The sequence below is a fragment of the Silene latifolia genome, chromosome 9 (genome assembly GCF_048544455.1).
Source record: "Silene latifolia isolate original U9 population chromosome 9, ASM4854445v1, whole genome shotgun sequence".
NCBI classification, from domain to species: Eukaryota; Viridiplantae; Streptophyta; class Magnoliopsida; order Caryophyllales; family Caryophyllaceae; genus Silene; species Silene latifolia.
Genome location: NC_133534.1, coordinates 155,261,536 through 155,282,092, shown reverse-complemented (window position 1 = coordinate 155,282,092; position 20,557 = coordinate 155,261,536). Strand labels below are relative to the sequence as shown.

The following is a 20,557-nucleotide window of genomic DNA, read 5'->3' as shown; positions in this document are numbered from 1 at the left end:
TAATACTGTTCAAGAATTCTGTGGAGTAAAGGTCAGGCTCGCCCATAGTTCTATCATCTCTACTTACCTCATCAGAGCTTAAGTAAATTCTCTCTTCCTAATGGATAAGAGATAACAAATAATCATTTACATCTTCAACTATTTCGTGGGTGGGTGCAAGAATTTCCCTTTCTTGAAGACAATTTGGGTCCCACAACCGATTTTGAAGATCAGGATAAGTGATATCTACTAAGGAGGCAATGGGATTAGTCACGTATTGAATAAGTAAAGTTTCGGGGAACTCTATGTCAACCTCAGCATCACCATCATTTGGATCCCCGACCAATCCATCTCCAATTTTCAGAATCCACTCCGAGAATTTCCTTATCTCATCTACATTAGTGTCTTCACTTCCGGCTTGTAAGCGCATATTTTTAGTCAATGTAAGCACCTGAAATTTAAGACATACACATCTTAAAACATTGAAAGAAAATATAAATTAATTGAATAGCGTTTTAGTACCCATTTGGAAACTAAGTTTTGAACATACCTTACATGAACTCCACAAATACGATGAATAAAGAGATGCATGCACAACATCAGCCATGCTCCCTTTAGAAACAACCGGTAATGTTTGGCGAACATCGCCACCAAAAACTACTACTTTCCCGCCAAATGGTAGTGTTGCATTACGCGCATCTATAACACGCATGAAATCTTTCAAACTTCTGTCAACAGCCTCGAAACCATGTTTATGAGTCATCGGCGCTTTGTCCCATATAATGAGCTTCGCTCTAATCTGCAATTCCGCTAAATCATTACCAGGTTTAATTCTGGGGCAAGTGGAGTTCTCGGTGAGATTGATTGGGATGCCAAGTCTCACGTGCGCTATTCTACCACCAAGTATCAACGTTGCTGCAATTCCGTTAGATGCAACAGGCAAAACAATTTCACCCTTGTTTCTGAGGGTAGCACATAAAGTTCGCCAGATGAATGTTTTACCAGTCCCCCCATAGCCATACACAAAAAACACTCCTCCTTGATTAGATGCAATAGCTTCCATAATTTCATTATAGACCGTTGTCTGCTCATCAGTCATTAAAGATAGTTGAGACGCATGTTCTGCCTGGAGCGATTCTTTGTCATAAGACAACTCATCCATAACCATCGTGTTCGTGTGATGTGTTGTTGATGATGTATTGGGTAGGGTCATCCCTTCAAATCTTGCTAAACTACTCCCATTTAATTGGAGTGATGCTTCTATGTCGATCAAAGCATAATTTTTCAATTCGTCATCAGTTAGTTCCAAACCTATGATGATGTTTGCAGTGTCATCATAACGTATTGATAACTATTATATGTGCAAAGAATGTAAATTAGATGAACTAAATAGAAAGCAATATATTAAAGTAGTACCTCGGTTTTGAAGAATATTACGTTGCATGTGAAGGATATCATCCGCTAGAAGACTTCATGTTGCCTCCCAGACTCTATTTGGCATGGACAACGTCCCAGATAACAATAAAGTCACAAAAACATTTCTAAGATAAAATCCAGAGGCCCATTCGCTTGCTTGCTCTATCGCATGAATGTACTCTTTGTCGTCACCTATCAAGCCATATGCATAACACGCTTCCCTATACGTGTCATAGAGAGTGTCGTTAACCCTTCTTATGTCCTTGTAACTTTTGGGTCCCTTTACATGGACCAACATGGTTCTCATGAAATATAATTCACCGCAAGTCGGCGGCACATGTTGCAACCTGCCTATCTTAAAATTCTTTTTTCTAAGGGTCCACTCTCGCTGATCTTTATTCCACACAAATTTAGTTGGGAATTGACAGTACAATAATTCCTTCTCTATGTGCAACTCCTCCTCTTCACTACTGTTAACTTTCATCCAAGATAGAAACTTTGGCACTCCCATTGATGATTTCTCTAATTTCTCGTCAATAGGATCTTCATCATCAAACACAACGCTCTGTTCGCCATAAAGGTGAAACTGCTGCCTTTCGACTGCAGGAGTCCTGTAGTGAATGTCAAACGCGAATATCCTCCAAACAGCCTCACATGCTGACAGGTACCTACAATCGTAGTATCGTTTAATCTCGTCCACCTGTTCAGGAAATTGGTCATTGCGGTGTCGATAAGAGGACTGCATTGTCACTCGATCAGATCCCTTATTTATATACTTGAAAAGATACTTGGTCGCTTTAGACTGGTTACACCACTCCATATTGATATGTGCACGATATTTCAGCAATAAGTACGGGTTATATGGCACGACAGATCCATTGTCAAGTGCCACTTTGTCCTTATATATTTTTGGACCTGTTTTACTTCTCTTATACATAGGATAACCGTCTTGGCCAATAGTTGTTCTTTCGGTACACTTTTTGGGGAAATGTTTTGAGCATGTAGACCCAACCATACACGGTGATCGTGGTTTTACAGTTCCACACGGTCCGTGAATCATGTGTGTGCAAACGACGGCATGTAACACATGATTCTTAACCGGATCGGGGATCTCCGCTGAAATGATTTTATCGATATCCGCAGCTTCAGGGAACTTGTCTTCTCGATGTAAGAACAAAAGGATATGGGCATGTGGAAGACCACGCTTCTGAAATTCAGAAGTATATACAACAGTGATAGAATTACGCAAACATATTAGATTATATATTACGGCTTGATAAAATATGTCCAAATATTAAACTGATGAGATGAAAAGATGCACTTTTTGCTCTAACCCTGCCAAAGATATGGCGCTCTTTTAAATCAATCATCAACTCTTCGAGCTTAATCTTGAATATGCGAGATAAAATATTAGGACGATCTTCGGGATTAAGTCCCCTATTTCTAACAAACCGAGTGATTTCCGGCCACTTGGGATTGCACGTAAACGTGATAAATAGATCAGGGTAACTGAACCACCTACAAATGGTCATAATATCAAGGTAGTTTACTCTCATATATGGGCCATCTCCCACCAAAGAAGAAGGAACAATAAGACGACTACCGGCGGAAGACGGCTCAACGTCCCCTCGTTCAACAGCTCTTCTAAGATTATTGTAATTCTCCACGCGAAGAAGATCTTGGTTGTAGCGTAAAAACTTTAGTCTATGAGATTCAACCGATGCAAATTCGTCAACTAAAAACTGGTGATAGGCTTTTTTGGATTTATAGAGTTGGAAATTCAATCGACAAAGGTGGTCTATCCTGAATACGGAATGAATACCACTCTCTAAGTGTTAATTTATCACGCGGATTTTCAGAATTGCTATTTCGAAGAGAATTTTTAGAGTGAGAAATTCCCAATCGGTAATCGTCTTCCCCGCAAGGAAAAACTAAAGGATACTGGAGGGCCATGAATAATGGGTGTAACTCAGATATACGTTGTAAACTTCTGCATGACTTTTGTACAACAATATCTCGTTTATCCATCTTTGGACCTAAATCACCCTCGATCAATGCTGCTACCTCTGAAACCGTTGGACGATTATACATTTTCCCATCTCTGTCTCTTCTACAGGTGAGTCTGATACTCACATCCACGTTTTCATCGGAAGACAATCTGTCCCTAGCCATCCTAAATGTCTTTGCAACAGGATTATGTGAGTCGACCATCTTTTGCAGTAATTCAATCAGCTCATCGTTAAATCGCTCCGGAGTATCGTGGCTGCATTCATAGGTAATTAATAATAAGCTGTGTTTATTTATATTGGGTAACTAAATACGAAAAGATCGTTCTTTATAAATAATGCGTTAAACTAATATTCTAACGTATTTGTTTTGTATATGACATACCTGATTGCCAACTTCTTCTTCTGTGTCATATATGTATAACTGACAAAACTTAGGAGTTGCTCCTGTTGACGGCAACAAACTTCCTATTAGGTGAATATTTTGGCCTCCCATCCTGAATGTGTAGGGACCTCGACCTAGATTGACGGAATGATCAATCTTCCCACCCATGGATGTGAAAGAAAACATCCCATTATAAGCCCAGATATTCTCAATAAAATGCGTACTAAATGGATGTTGTCTACTTAGTGGAGACTTTAGAAGTTGAGGCGGTTCTTTTAACCATGGAAGCTTAAATTTGTCATCAGAGCAACACAATGAGAACTTAAAGCATCGAGTACCCGTTTTTTTCTTTTTCCTTTCTTGAAACCACATTTGCGCTCTACATTTTGTGCACTCGTATTCCGGGTCACCAATATCCCAATATCCTTCGAGTACTGAAACATTAAATGTCAGAACAATATGGAAAAGTTAAATAGTTTGATTATTTATATAGCTATTTAAATCAAGTTATAATACATCGATCATTAGCAAAAAATAAAATGACCTTCGTCGTTCCCCTGGGAAGATTGATTTTGTTGACTTCGGGAACATTCTCCGTGTGAGCGAAATGAGCTCGTTTCACGTCCTGTGAATACTTTTTGGTTTTCAGAAACTAAACCACTAAACTCATCAAAAGATTCACCAAAGGCTGAACATAAATCTCTTACTAATCGCTCCACCACATCTGGTGGACTATCGATACCTAAGTAGTCATGTTATAAACAACGGAGTTAGGATAAAAGCACGTAATAACAATAACGATTGTTATATACAAATTGTTAAGATAGTATTCAATAATAATTTAAAACAAAATAACCATCGTTAATGAATTGGGAGGATTAATTTTCTTGGCCGAAGGAATATTCTCCGCGTAAAGCAAATGACCACCTACCATGTCCGGTGACAGCTACTTGACTTTCTGGTATTGAAGGTCTACATTCGTCGTATGATTCGCCAAAGGTTGAACATAAGTCTCTTACTAATCGTTCGACTACATTTGGTAGACTATCGATACCTGTGAAGTAATGCAATAAACACCAGTTTAGAGAGTAATAAAACTTACACTCGTTTTGTTAAATATTTTATTTATAATAGACGGCATTTTATATACCTGTGGTGGTGGAAGTAAGTGGCATGGTTGGAGTAGAATATTGAGGATCTATTTGCACAGATACAACTGATGTCACTCGTCTTGCTTGTCGTCTAGTCGAAGCTAATATATACGAAATGGCTATTAGATTAGTTATTTTTGTTATAGCCATTAAATAATTTTTTTCCATGTTAATGACTAATACACAAAATGAAAGTTTTTTAATATTTTAATTACCAATAATAATTAAAAATATAAGTAAGACAAAAATAGTTGTATTTATGTAAATCATAAATGTACGGGTCCGATATCCGATGGCATCCGAAAAATATTGAGCCATATTTTTGATAAGTATAAAATAAAGCCCAACCCAATGCAATAATATAGGTGACAATGGCCCAACTATTATTTAGATCCATAACTGAAACCCTAATAACCCGTCCCTTATATACTCGCAATAACCCACCAACCCTCTTATTACCACACTTCTATTTCTTCGGCCGTCACTCTCCCCTCTCACTAAACTCTTCATATGCAACTTATTCAAAGTTTAGATCTAAACTTTGAATTACTCGTTTAGATCTGCCTTAACCCAGAAAAAAACACATCAATCTCCACACTTTTAATTTGAAGCGTTCATCACTGATTATGAATTTTTTTTATGTTCGTTCGTTTCCCGTCGTTTATTGCCATTATCAGTTCACTTAACTCGGTATGTAAACTTCATATTCATTTAACTATTCAAGTTTATGCTGATTTCGTTGTAATTATAATTTTTCTTGATACTTTTTCAAATTGTAGCATGATTTTTGTTGAAGGCTTTGGTTGATCTGACCATTTTTATCTTAAAACTCATCTATGAATTTATAGTTTTTACTATCAATATTTTCGCTTAATTTAAGGTAATGGTTTATTGATTTAGCCATCATGGTTTAATTGATTATGGATCTTGATTTTCCTAAAAAATTGGTTGCATCACTCGAAAATTTTGTGCATGTTTACTTTATTTGATTTATTTGTTATTTCATGTTCATTGTTAATTCGAAAATGATAATCATAATTTTCGTGTTCATTGTTAACAATTGAATTTCTGGGTTAACAATTGAATTTTCTGGGTTTGGGTTAATAATTGATTGAATTTTTGGGTTAACAATTGAAAATTTCTGGGCTAACAATTGAATTTATGGGTTAACAATTGAAAATTTCTGGGTTAACAATTGAATTTATGGGTTCATCTCAATATGATACACTCATTTATGGGTTTGAAACCCAGAAATTCAACCCCAGATGATGAAATCACCAACTTGAGTCTGACCCCGAGTCAACCGAGTCTGAACCCGAGTCAACCGATTCTGAACCCGAGTCAACCAACTTAATACACAGATATGGAACTTAACACCCAGATATGAAACTTAATACCCAGTACCCAGATGTGGAACTTAATACCCAGATATTCAACTCAAACTTTAACTGACCAAAACCATAATCCTAAATAATTTGAAAACAGACCCAATTCTGTGTAATTATTTTTAAATCTTCTGTTCTAACGATTATGTTTTGATTTCTCTTAGGTTGTTTCAAATGGTAAGCAATCAGAGTATGCCTACACTTATTAAGATAAGTACAATTACTGTCATTTACATTGAACAATTGTTGAATTTTATTTTTTTTATAGTTGATGTAATATTCTGATTCACCCATACTAACCATTTTTATTTGAATGCCTCATCTACAGCATAAAGAGAATAGGGATTAATGATGATTTATTTGGGATATTTTCACAAAAGTTAAGTCACTAATTTTCATCTTTTTTATCTATTTTTATTAATTATTTATTTGTATATATTATTGTTAATTGGAAGAATTTGCCAAACTAAGTATTCTATTTTATTGAATTTTCAGGTTCTGCTTTATATTTATTTTTTTATGTTTGGATGATGGCTGAACACAGAAGCTCTATGTTTGAGATATAATTTTCGAGGCATGGAAAGATAAGTATATAAAACTTCTTATGAATGCTTACTTGTTTCTTTCCTGTTGTAGTTCTTCCGCTTCTGTGTCGAGTTTGTGTTGTTTTCTTTTTCCATTGCTTAAACTATTGCACATCTAATGCCGTTATCTTCCCGAGTCCTTGCTTCTTCTTTTATTTGTTATTCTCTCTTTGCTGATTTTTTTTTGTTGTACTATTAATTAAGTGGATTACTTGAGCTTTTCTCTTAAATCTTTAAGGAGCTTAGGAAATTAGTGAATGATTGTGAAGTTGTGTTTTTGGTATATATATATATATATATATATATATATATATATATATATATATATATATATATATATATATATATATATATATATATATATAAGTGGAAATAACCACTGTTAGTGGGGATATGTTAAAGGGGTAGTTAATGACTTTGTTCACCATGAGCAACTTAACTTGTAATTAGTGGGATCATTTCATTTTGCAAAAGTTTTTTGTTAATTGAATAATGTCATTTTTAACCCCACACTCCTATTTATTTTGTCACTTAATATTTTTGTCATCTATTTTGGAACACGGCTGCCTTTATTTTGTCACTGTTTTTGATTGTTTTTTTTTGGTCTCCTTTTTTTGATATTGACTAATTCACCAATTATTAGGAAAATAATTCTGAAATAAACTTGTGTCGTCCTTCTTTAAAAAGAGAAATTACAACTATAGTTCCGTGTTAAAAAAACAGCCATGCTTGAAATTGAAAAATAATATCCGAACTACTACCGAATTACGTCAAACTAACTTGAAAGTTGAAAAAAAATATCCAAACTACTGCTGAATTACGTCGGACTATAATAAAATATAATGCACTTTAATGCTTCTTATGCCATTCAATTCTTCGCTGATTTCCCTTTTTTTGCTGATGTTTCATCTTGCACATCTCCGTCCTTGTCTGTCTCAAATAATGTCCTCTTACTTGACGGTGTCAATGACTCCGTGTTACTTCCAGTTTTATTTTCTGCATCCTGCATTTGTTTCTGTTTGCATAAGTTTAAGTTCTAATAGATCATAATAATTTGTGTTAATTTTGCACTTAATTACTATATTTGGATTGACTTTCATACCAGCAAAGAATCTGATTGTGTTTCACTTGTGACGACACTTTCGTGTGGCCAATTGTTACATATACTTTAAATAATGATTGTTTTAAATCAAGGAATTGTTAAGGAAAATCTGTCAAAGATAGTATAGAAGTGTTGTTTTACCTGTGTCATATTTATTGTTGAAAGCTTTTCTACAGATTCATTATTATGTATTCCCTTGACAGCACTATCATCCTGTAATGGTTCACCGATTTTTTACAATCGCTTAAAAGTGTGTATAATTAATTTTTTCCGATTAATCTTTGAAGGGATAATTATGTTTTACCTCTGCAATGCTGGCGGCTAAGACTTCATTCTCGTATTGAATTTTCTCATGCACATATCATGTTAATATTTTAACTTCTTTTAAGTAGATTGTATTTCCTAAATGCAAAAAAAAAATTAAATTCACTACCAAAAGACAGCCCATTGAGTCTGGTATTTCACTTCTGGCAGCACTCATTTCCTGGTTTTAAAATGCTAAAATTGTTAGCTAAGTAATTATTGATATTTGGTAAAATTTAATAAACAATTTAAATTGCTTTATTACCTGTATCATTTTGTATTGTTCAGTCCATGCTTCTATATGTCTCAACTCATCACTGTAGTCCACAACCGTGTAGCACCTTGAGCTTAATTCCAGATTGTACCTTTTGTCAACTATTAACTTGAGTACATACTTCTTTCGTAACAATGAAGTTAGTTCTCGTGGCACTCCTCGGACATCTCCTACCTGTGTATATTTTATATTTAGAGAACTTTTGATGCTATGATTAAGATTATATGAAACAAAAAGTATTAGTGTGTAATGTAATTTTGTGATCATACCTGGTGTAGTTTGTCTAAACATTCCAAAGGAGTCTTTGCAACCTTTTTTTTGATTTGTTTATCATACATGATTAAATTTGCTTTTGCTCCATTATCATCACTAATTATAAATCTCACCTTAAATCTGCATGTATAAAATATGATTATGTTGTAAGATATTTATGTATACATAATGATATCGTAGAATCAAAATACATGGGATTTTACCTTGTTGATCTATTTTCGCTGCCATCTTCATGTGCTATACAATTTTCGTCTGAGCAGTACCATTTGCCATGTCTCTTCCCAACTGGACTTGTACACTTTTGGCATATATTACGGTACCATCTAAAAGTGTCGTCTATTTCATTCAATTATGCTACTGTCACATATTTGCCAGGCTGTTTTGTACATTTGAGTAAGTATTCAAAAACTAAAGAAACCAATTATAATGATTAATATATTTTCGTGAATCATGTAAATGCTAACCAATTCAGTACACATGAATTCGTGTAGTGTCTTGCAACTTTCATCCAATATTGTCTTGTTTTTGCTTTCAACAACTCCTTTACATCTACCAGGCCTTGCTCTTAATCTACATTATTTGGTGTCTTAGATGAGGTAAACTTGTTTATGTAGTTTTTATGTTTAAAAAAAAATATGTTTTTTTTTTGCATGCGCCCACCTTGTCCTAATATAATCTGCCTCTCGTATTTCTGGATTAACATAAATCTTGCTCACATCGTCTACAGTTGATAGACGTATATGTCCTCCTATAATTCGAAAAAATATGCAAATATTTAGCGTGAATTTAAATTGAAGTAATCTGGAAAATAGTGTTTATTTTAATGAACTGGCATTGTAGACGTTACCTTTTGTGACTACCCTTTCCACGCATTGCAAAACAATAATTGGTTTCTCCGACTTGTAGCGAAGATTTGTTGCTATATGTTCACCGTCTTTAGTGTATGGTCCCCGCATCCAAAATGATAATTGAGTATCGCTGCAATTTGGTAAGGATGGTTTTGATAAGTAATGTGACATTTTTTTGAAATCAACTTTGACATCTATAATAATCAACTTTGACATCGAAAATAATTGAGTCTTACTCTTGGTTTGCCAAGTCTAGTGCCATTCTTTTGGAGTTGTTATGTACAAAGACAGCTTTGTAGTCCTCTACTCCTCCTATGACATCTATAATAATATAAAATTTATTTATTAAATTGCACATAAAATGTCAAATTCACTGTGATAAGCATTTAATATGAGATTAAACGACATTTAACAAATTAAGTTGTTAATGATGATACCTATTAGTTGCCTTCCTTCTAGTTTGTTACTAATGATGTCTTCAAAAGAGACAAACTTAAAACCATGCTTTGGAATTGAGCCACACTCTATTTCATGAATGGTTGTCCGCGTACCAAATATGATCCGACACTTGTGTGTTGTTGCAAGGTTGAATCCGTGGTTATGGACTGTAATCTCCCTATTTTGTATTTCTTGCCTCCTTGAATTTTTCCATTGTATTTCTTGATAAGTGATTTTGTGATTAATCCTTGAATAACATTTTTCTCTTCATCAACCAATAAGAATTCAACTTTCTGAAAATTCCCTTTTCCATGATTGTTCCATTCGTCTTTTTTCCATTTCCTTATCACCCTTGCTTCTGTGTATATATTAAAGTCTCCTTCTTGAATTTCAGCAATCGTTTTTTGGGTAGGTTGTTCCATTGTTGAATGTATTTTGTTAATGTGTTGTTTGTTTTGAAATAAGTGGTTGGAAATTTCTGAAGATTATATGGAGGGAGTTTAATCTGGATTTTGGGTAGTGTGGGGGTAGTTAATTGATAATGGGAGATTGTGGATTGTGGAGGTAGTAGTGGTAATTTGGTGTGATGAGTGGTAATTTAATAACTTAACTAATAATCTATAATTTTAATTTTAATTTAATTACTTTAATTTAATTAATAATTAATGTTAATAATTAATTCATTATTGTGTATGTATTTTCAATGAACTACAGTATTAATATTAATATTCTGAATATTCTGATTCTTATTGTGTTACAGTTATTCTTATTGTGTTACAGTTGTGGACATAATCTGTAATTTTAATTTACTTAAATTTAGTTAATAATTAATGTTGATGATTAATATCATTATTGTGTATGTATTTTCACAGAATTACAGTATTAATATTAATATATTCTGATTTTTATTGTGTTACAGTTGTGGACATTCTGAGATTTTATAAACGTTTGTATCGATGATGAATGGGAGACATTCTGAGAATTTATAAAAGAAGGAAGCCTTGAGGTAGGTATGATTACTATTGGCAGCTAACTAAAATGCCACCCCACAAAAAGTGGTATGGCGGCATTTAGTTATTGTTACCGAGTTTTCATTAAATCTCGATGATGAGTGGTATGATACCGATCTGAGAGATCTTTCCTATTTTTTCATTTTTGTTTAAATTATTTGTTTTTTTTCAATTATTTTTTACATTATTGTTTTTTTTTCTCTTGTTTTGATGTAAAGCAAAACAAATTGGACGCAAAGGTCGTCCAACATTTGATGAATATAGTGGATTATAATTTGTATATCTGCCTCTAATTTACTTTATGATTTTTAGATTTTATTTATCTAACTTGTAATATTTTATTTCGTAATAATGTAATTTTATTTAATTTTTCGATTTTAGATTCAATATCGTTTTTGAATTAGCAGCCTGAATCATTCGACTTCATTTAGACCGATCAACACCAAATATATGGATTTCTCTATTTCTGAGAGCGATTAATTCATGAAATTTTGGTAGGGGTCGACATTACTTATAATTTCTAATCTTTTGTCAAACTATCCTAGAAAATTATTGTAATTTTGTTTTTTAAATTGTTTTTGGATGTAGATTTTTTTTTTAGTCATAATATTTACACGAATAAATAACAACTATTGTTGAAGACGGAAATTAACAACATAATATCAGCAAATGTGGAGAGAGAGTAATTAATTCCCAAAAATTTAGTAGGGGCCCACCAATGCTGATTTTAAGCAACCAATAGAAATTCAGGAAAGAACTCAGCTTTTATACTAGGTAGATATGGGACTCTCCTATCCATCTAAAAAACGAGCCCTAACACCCATGACCATTTCCTATATTAACAGCCCCATATACACACACACAAGGGGACGGGATTTTCTGTTGGAAATCTATATCTCTATACTCAACATATTCATAATGTTATAATTTTAATTTAGTCATAAAATTAAAAGATTATCTTATGCATGCAAACTATAAGTAAAATAAGGAAGAAATCTTTATTCTTAGATTGAGGATTTCGGTTTAAATGGGCACAAGAGAGTTCTCCTACTCTCTTGTTCTTGAGCTCTCCTTAATTGGATGAATAAAGATTCAAGAAGAGAATCCCTCCCAAGGTTTTATAACCAAGATAACAACTTATAAAATTAATATTATTATTACTAGAACAATATTAATTTTGTGTAAAAATTGACCCAAAAACTTATTTGATCTCTCTATTATTTCGGTTTAGAGAGAGGGAGGAGAAGGAAGGTTTTTTTTTTTTTTTTTTCTAAAATTCTTATTTTAGATGAATGAATGAATAATAATTCACAACTTTTGCAAGTAGTGAATTAGATGATAAAATGAGCAAAAGACCCTTGGCCTTTTGTCAAGGAAAACCGGGTAGGAGGGGTTGGGTATGGCCAATTCATGGCATTTTCTCTTACCCATAAAAGTAGGCATGTAAGGGTATATGTTATGGCTTATGATTATGCCTTCCACTTAAACATTATTAACACAAATATGCCTAATATTCCCTCCTAATTTTCGGCACATATGAAGGTAAAATGGGTTCCATTTTATCTTTGTCAATTTGTCAATTTGCCATATGTCACATGTCACATGTCACATAAATTGTTATGTATTTTTAACATATTAAAAATCAACGCATTAATAAAAATACGTCATATACAAAAATCGACTTAGTAATTCATAATTACTTGTACCAAAATATTTTACCAATTATAAATCACAACATCTTGTATTTATAATAATTTATTCATTCAAATGCAATTGTTTCCTTAAACAATAATTTCATCTAAGTAATTAAAACAATTCGATTACTTAGACCGTATCTTATTTAATCAAATTACAATGAGACACGTAAATATTACTTCCAAAATCGTCCGTGAATTTTAAGTAATTTAATTAACCCGTATCGGCATACAATCAATTAAATGATCAATTAAGAGTGTTACCCTTTAGGTATGACCTAAGGGGATCAACTGATCACCACCGTCGCACGACAGTAATGTCAAACTCTAGTCAGCCAATCATTACCGTTATGTGTGGACCAGTTGACAGTAAAATATTACTTCCCAATTGTATTCTTTAAAATGAGATTTAAACATGTGATCATCATGATCAACAGTTGTGATCGCATTATTGTCGGAGGACACGTATTCCAACAATCTCCCACTTGTCCTCGACAAGTGTGCGTCACCAATTCACTTGTCCCATTACTATCTCCCATTCAATGCAAGGTGTCATTCAGGTCGTACTTGCAAGTGATCATATCGAGAGTGGTTTCCTCGATCTGGAGAATAACTGATTGACCGGATTTATCCACCATGGATACATTCCGAGCGTGGCCACGCATTTCCAGTTCATTACTCCTCGAGTGGCCCTGAGATATTGTTATAACCCTAACAAGGGGTGGATAATTCCTAACGCACTCATTCCCTTCGACTAGCCACAGCCATCATAACCCAAAATATGCCCATTTGACCCCATTTACGAAGGTCGTAATAACACAAATCAAAGTTAATCTGAAACTGTGCCATCTTAGGCGAATAGTCTTTAGTCAAAAGAATCGACTCATTAGAATACTATAGTAGCTCTCGCCACGACCAGGCTATACAAAATTTGTCAGAACTCTATAAGCGGTCATAAGGCCCGACAAAATGTTCCTAACAGTCTGCCTATGTGATCGACTAGTCATTCTCATGTGACTCCATGGCACTTGAACTTGCCATCAATCGTATCACATTCTAGTCACTTTGAGACGTCACCTCAAGTAAGTAACTATGGGCGAATACAATGCTAATCCGTGTTCACTTAAACAGGGTTCAATTGTCTCTACAACCCGTTGGATGTAACAAAGTATAAGGTGAGTTAATAATAACTCAAACGACAAATGTCGACATCACACTCGGGTAGTCAATACCGTATTACAACCTTGTGATGCATATCGTAAGTGTGTAAACACTTGTTGATTGCAATAGAAGTTTAACATATCATGTGTCCATGTGTTCAAACTTCTTTTAATCGCATTTTCCTTTACGTTCATGTTATCTATCATAGCATGAACCTTACCAAGTACACATCTAGGTTCCCAACCTCGATTTCGGCTCTTTATCTTGAAAGAACTTCTTTGTCGATTATCACATAACAAACGAATTTGTGGTGAATGATATAACTTGTACTGATCAAGTACTCCACCCACACACAATGCACTAGGTATATGTTTTGTAGAATCTTGCAACAATTGTCAAGATGATTAGCCTAGCACTTCTCACCAGTCCTAGCATATTAGGAAAAATTAGTTTTGAGTAACTTCTTATTCAACTAAGTATCTTTCCAAACTTCCTATTTCTCCTTTTAGCTTGAAAAGCTTAGGATTTTCATAAATCCTTACATGTGTTTGAACTGCAATATGTGCAACCTCTTGACACACAACAGAGTCTTCTTGTCAAACACTGAAATCGCTCATCAAATTCTCCTCGAGAATTCATGACGTTTCTTGTATGGCTCGCCAACGATTCATCATGCTTTTATGCATATGAATCATTATTTGGACATGTGCATGATTATTCTAATGGCGGAAACATTAGTAACTAATAATCATGAGATCAACCATTCTTAGGTTCAAGGAACGACCATGACTGCTAATGGCAATTCCATTTTCATTTACATGAATAACCTACGTTTCTCGTTGATTCAATGTGTATATCTCAATACTTATCCAACATCTCATGATGTGATTGGATTCATCATAGTCCATTTTCATCCAGAATTGAAAACTCAAATACTCCTTTATAAAAGAAGGTATTAGCTCGTCATTCTCAATGAGTAGTGAGTTATAAATTTTTTATAAGATGATTGCTCCCACTAAATTCCATGTCTTCACACGATGATTTCCAACTCCCACTAAATTCCACATGATTCGCAATTGACTACTCAATTGAGACATTTCAAATTTGAAATTTATTGCTTTGTTAAGTTATTGACATAAAACCATATATGTTCCCATCATATCCTTTCAAAATACCTATTTTGAAGTGGTCTCATCTTAACCTTATGGAAAGAGATTTTAATCTCTAACTACTTCATATCATAATGATGCGTAGAAATGTCAAATCTAATACACGTCTTTCAAAATACCCTTTTCGGAAAGAGGTTTAACCAATTCATTTTCATAATGAGGTTAAGTAATGACTTTTGCGTGGTTAATACTTAACTTAGCTATTGAGAATATCGGTATATCAATCCTTGTAACTTTGATTCATTTAGGCTCTTAAGTAAATATCAATATTGAAACTATTGGTCAAAGATATTATAAACTAGTCAATTAAGACTTTACATTAGTCATTCTTCTTCCAAAACTTTCTTTTGGTCTCCTCGTGTAGTTATCTTGAGAACATATTCTTGTTATCTTGAGAACATATTCTTTTGATTACTTCACTTGGTCTCTCTTGTCATGTAGATCTATTCGAGACCATAGATCTCATCTATTCGTGTATACTATACTAATAGATATACCTCTATTCAAATCATTCTTCCTTGCGTAGATCTCATTTACACAAATTTATCTTGGTGTTCTTTGTGTCTTCATTTTTCTCCCACTCTATCTTTAGAATAAGTACACTAGAGATTCAAAGATAGCTTATGAGACACAAATAATGATTTTGAAGTAGAAGGAGGACTATCTCATAGGTTGACTAATAGTTTTAGATTTCGTAAGTGTACTTGGTGATTAACTTTCCTTTAAGAGAGTTCATTAACTCAATATCACTTTGTAAGTGATCATACACAAGTCTTTAGCTTGTGGTCATATAATGAATCCCATCATTATAGTTGTCTATTAGATCACTTTAAGTGAATAATCATATGTTTCTATGAGCAAGCATGTAAAGACGAATTTTAGAACAAGAATAAAAATGATAAAACGGGTGACTTGGGTTGCAAACCAAGCCACCATTATCCAAAATACAACAAATATCCAAAATACATTTCCATGTCGAACACGGAAATCAAAAGGTTCTAAAATCCAAAACATAATTAAAATAAGACAATAAAAAGCGAAGCTTCATGGAAGCTATTCCTAGCTTCTCGATGGTTTCTCAAGCTTGCTTTTCTTTTCCCTTGCCCTTGCTTGGTGGAGGCTCTATTTACAATAAAAAGGGGATACATTATCACAACTTTGTATCACAATACCATCGTTGAATTAGAAACATAAAAGAAAGGATAGTCATTTACCTACTAGAGTGATCTTTCCAGCCTTAATATCACCAAGGTATTTGGAACAATTTCTTTTCCAATGTCCAACAACATTACAATAATGGCATTTATCAAGAGGACCCTTCTTGATTTTGGAAGTGCTAGCTTCATAAGTCTTAACTTTGGTGAATGTGGGAGCTTGCTTCTTACCTTTCTTCCCATTCTTTTTGAACTTCCCCTTACTCTTGGTGCTTATGTTAAGCACATCCTTGGGTGGGTTGACATTTAACCCCATGACTCTTTCGGCTTGCATAAGTAACTTGTGCAATTCTTCAAGAGACACGTCCTTGTCTTGCATGTTAAAATTCACCCGGAATTGAACATACGCTTTGAATTTGGATAAGGAGTGTAGAATCCTATCTACAATGAGTTCTTTGGGGATTTCAACTTTTTGAATCTTCAAGGTCTCGACTAGCTCCATTAGTTTGAGCACATGAGGGCTAACCTTTTGGCCCTCTTTGAAGTCGAGATCAAAGAATGCCGCGGCCGCCTCATATTGGACGATCCGCGGAGTTTGTGAAAACATTGTCACAAGCTTGGAGTAGATTTCATTAGCGGTGCCCATTTTAAAGGCTCTCCTTTGGAGATCCGCCTCCATCGCAAAGATCAACACATTTTTCATTGCGGCGGACTCCTTATGGTAAGCCTCATATGCTTCCCTAGTGGCGGCGGTCGACCTAGTATTAGGTTCGGGTGGAGAGGCCTCGGTGAGGTAACGAAGCTTGTCGTCACCTTGGGCGGCTAATTTGAGTTGGGCATCCCAATCGGAGAAATTTGACCCATTCTTTTCAAGTTTACATCGATCCATGAAGGATCGGAGCCATGAAGTATTAGTGATAAGCATGGCGTTGGTGTTTGGATTTGCCATTTGTTATGAGAAATAAGAGCGGTCTACAAAACAAAATATAGAAGGAATAAAATCATATGCCATTTTCAAAATAATACTCGTAAAAATAATTTAAACAAGTTTTATGGCATTTATCTAGTGACCTCTACCCAACTTAGATAAATGATTCCAAGAGCCAAATTCATATCAACTTAGGCACGGGATAGCCGATGAAACCCTTATTAATATAACTCGGTGGATTAACTTTTAATCGGTTCTACTTTTAGAACTCTTGGTCGATAAAATTTACATTAATATTTATCTATAGCCCGGAACACATGCGACTACGGTCACGAATACTTCCGTTGAGGTCAATCCAAATATCGAATAAATGTGTCCATGATCCAAATTCACATTAACTTGGGCACGGGATGGCCGATGAAACCCTCATCAACACGAATTCGGTGGATAGAAATTTATCACCCACTTCCCCTACGTAACAAGGTTTGTACCCCGGGATAGCCGAGTGCACTCCCTCGCGGAATAGGTTTTCATGGTTTCTACTTTTGGTAAGGCTATGTCTCAATTGTTTATTTTTAGCGAGAGGTCATGTCAATTTATTATCTATCACGTTTTAAGTGAACTAAAGCGGTGAACTACGATAATTCTAATTGACACGGTCGCTATACTCGATTAAATGATAATGCATATTTTAGTTATGGCGATTTAGCGATGCTTGCAACATATAAATAAAATGCAAAACATAAAAATAAATCCTAGTATGCCCTTCCTAAAAAAAAAAATCTAATTAACTATTACATATTCGGAAACCAACTCCATTGGTCCCTTGAACTTCAGTTTTGGCACCCATCTCGAGGTAACACCGTCTTTATGTATCGCCTTCTTGTGTGACACCTTCCCGAGACCGAGCCTTTACCAGCGGCAGTAGTGGCTGCCGACTTTGATGATGAGGATGAGGGGGTTCCTGAGAGGCAGTTGTACCTCATTGACTCGGATATCTTGGAGGTGATGCTTGAGCCGAAAAAGGGGGATCGTGTGAGACCTGAGGATGTCCAGCCCGGAGTTGGGAGAGGACCACGACGAGTGAGGGAGAGGGCGGCTGAGACCCAGCCGGAGCAGCCTGTGCCTCCACAGTACCAGTACCCCGGTTACCCTCCCTTCTATAGCCCTGATATGAGAGTGAGCGAGCTCACGGAGAGGGTGTCTACTACCTTGACACTCCGGAGTCTCCATGAGATGGCGTATGTGCACGACATCGGGACTAAGGCAGCGCAGCCTGTATGATGGAGGGGCGTTGGGGACGACAGTGGAGTTTTCCACTCTTACGGAGTGGAGAGGTCTACTTAGGGAGCGCCTTGGTCATATCCCTACGGTTGCTTGGCCCCATGACATGTGGGAACAGATACTGGCGTAGGCGGAGTCGCAGGCCAGGATGCAGCTAGAGCAGGCACATCAGGTGGTGTTGTTGGTGACGAGGTGATGGATGATCAGGATGTGGAGTGATGACACTCCTTTTCTTTCTTTTATATATCGTTTCATGGAATTGTAGTTGTTAGTACTTATTTGGTTGGCACTTTATTATACTTTGGTTTGTACTTCAGCCCTAAGGCTGTATTTTGAGTACTTTTAGACTATTTATGCAGGATTTTGGGGTTGGGAGAGCATCCCGACTAGTGTTTTTATGATTGTTTGGTCTAAACATGGCGTTTTAGGGGGGGATATTGACCTGTGGCTACTCAATCGAGTGCCCCTCACTCGATCGAGTAACTGCAGGCGTGATTTTGCGGGAGTATTCTGATCTCAACTTACTCGATCAAGTAGTTGATGAACTCGATCGAGTAAGCCCAGCTCGATCGAGCGCCTTACTAACTCGATCGAGTTGCACTGTTACAGCTACTTTTCGTTTTAAAATTTGGTTGAATCATCATATCTTTAAATGATGTAATATTATTTCTCATTGTGGGTGTCTTATATCATTGTTTAGCTTCAACGGTGGTTATATGATTGCGTTTGGTCGTATGATTTATGCAATTTTCAATGCTGTGTATATAAATTAAGATGATACAGCATATTCTTTCGAGTTACGTGAGGTTCAATGGTTTGCATATATATATATATATATATATATATATATATATATATATATATATATATATATATATATATATATATATATATATATATATATATATATATATATATATATAGGGTCGGGATCCGGTGAGAACCACTAACATAATGAGAACCGTGAGAACCGTTACTAAATCATCATCAAATCTTATTCCGAAAGTTTTGATGGATCATTTACCCTTAGTATAGTTTATTCCAGCACGTTTTTATAATAGCTAAACAAATTGTTTTGATTTTATTAACAAAATATAAAATTAATGTACAAAAATACAACTAGGTATACTAAAATGGCTATAGAGGCACGGAAACGAATACTAGGTCCATTAAAATTGTTACATGCATGAAAATGATTACTAGGTGCATGAAAATATCAAGCTCTAGGTGCACGAAAACGAGTTCTAGGTGCGTGAAAATTTTTAGATACATGAAAAATGAGTAGTAGGTGCATGAAAATTAATAAAGTGTTTCTCGTCTCGATTCCGGTCAATAATTTACACTTTTTGGACCAAGAAATATGTTATCTAGGCATAAAATTCGACTCCGAATCCAAATATGTCGTTACTTTTTAGGGAAAAAAAAATCCGTAAGGTGGAGTTATCACGGTTCTCACTATGTAGGTGGTTCTCACCGGATCCCAAATCTTATATATATATATATATATATATATATATATATATATATATATATATATATATATATATTGTAGATACCTCATTTCTGCACCTCTCGCAAACCACCCGGTGATGATTGGGCCGCATGTTTGGTACGCGGAACGATTTATGACAGTTCGTAAGATTATCGTCAAGTGATTGCTTTTAGTTGTCATCTACGTCCTGATACGGTCGTTTTGACAGTAATTAGAGTACATTCGGAGTCCGGGCCTAAAACCGTCTCCATTTTCTGATAACCGTTAAATCCCGAGTCAGAATGTTCTGGAATGTTCCAGATATTTCTATTCCATGTTTCATTAATTTTATCTTTTGGTAAACAATTTCCCGTAATATTCACATAAGATATTAAGGAAAACCGAATTATTTCCGTCCTACCATAACTCAAACACGGAAATCTTTCTTCCGCAGAGGAAACCCCTAGGAACAGACGCGCGGCCAGTCGCGCCTCTTCCAAGAGACGCGATGATGCTGCGCCTCTTCCCAGTGCCCTTTCTCG

The 20,557-nt window shown here is 35.1% G+C and overlaps 1 protein-coding gene across 1 annotated transcript; it reads right to left on the bottom strand.

The window, feature by feature from the left end:
• Positions 1 to 97: 97 nt before the first annotated feature.
• LOC141601796 (uncharacterized) lies at positions 98 to 5,087 on the bottom strand. The gene is made up of 9 exons (XM_074422099.1): positions 4,937 to 5,087; positions 4,718 to 4,840; positions 4,331 to 4,528; positions 3,787 to 4,220; positions 3,218 to 3,606; positions 2,730 to 2,913; positions 1,460 to 2,602; positions 530 to 1,330; positions 98 to 430 (listed from the first exon to the last, which is right to left on the bottom strand). The coding sequence occupies exons 1-9, from the start codon at positions 5,085 to 5,087 to the stop codon at positions 98 to 100; spliced, it is 3,756 nt and encodes a 1,251-aa protein (XP_074278200.1).
• Between the last annotated feature and the right edge of the window lie 15,470 nt (positions 5,088 to 20,557).

Bases quoted from the DNA above. Each gene is read 5' to 3' on its own strand.
- LOC141601796 (XM_074422099.1), bottom strand. From the start codon at position 5,087: ATGGCTATAACAAAAATAACTAATCTAATAGCCATTTCGTATATATTA. The intron at 4,841-4,936 runs GTATATAAAATG...ATTACTTCACAG, and splicing joins ACTTACTTCCACCACCACAG to GTATCGATAGTCTACCAAAT. The intron at 3,607-3,786 runs GTATGTCATATA...TTACTGCAAAAG, and splicing joins AAGAAGAAGTTGGCAATCAG to ATGGTCGACTCACATAATCC.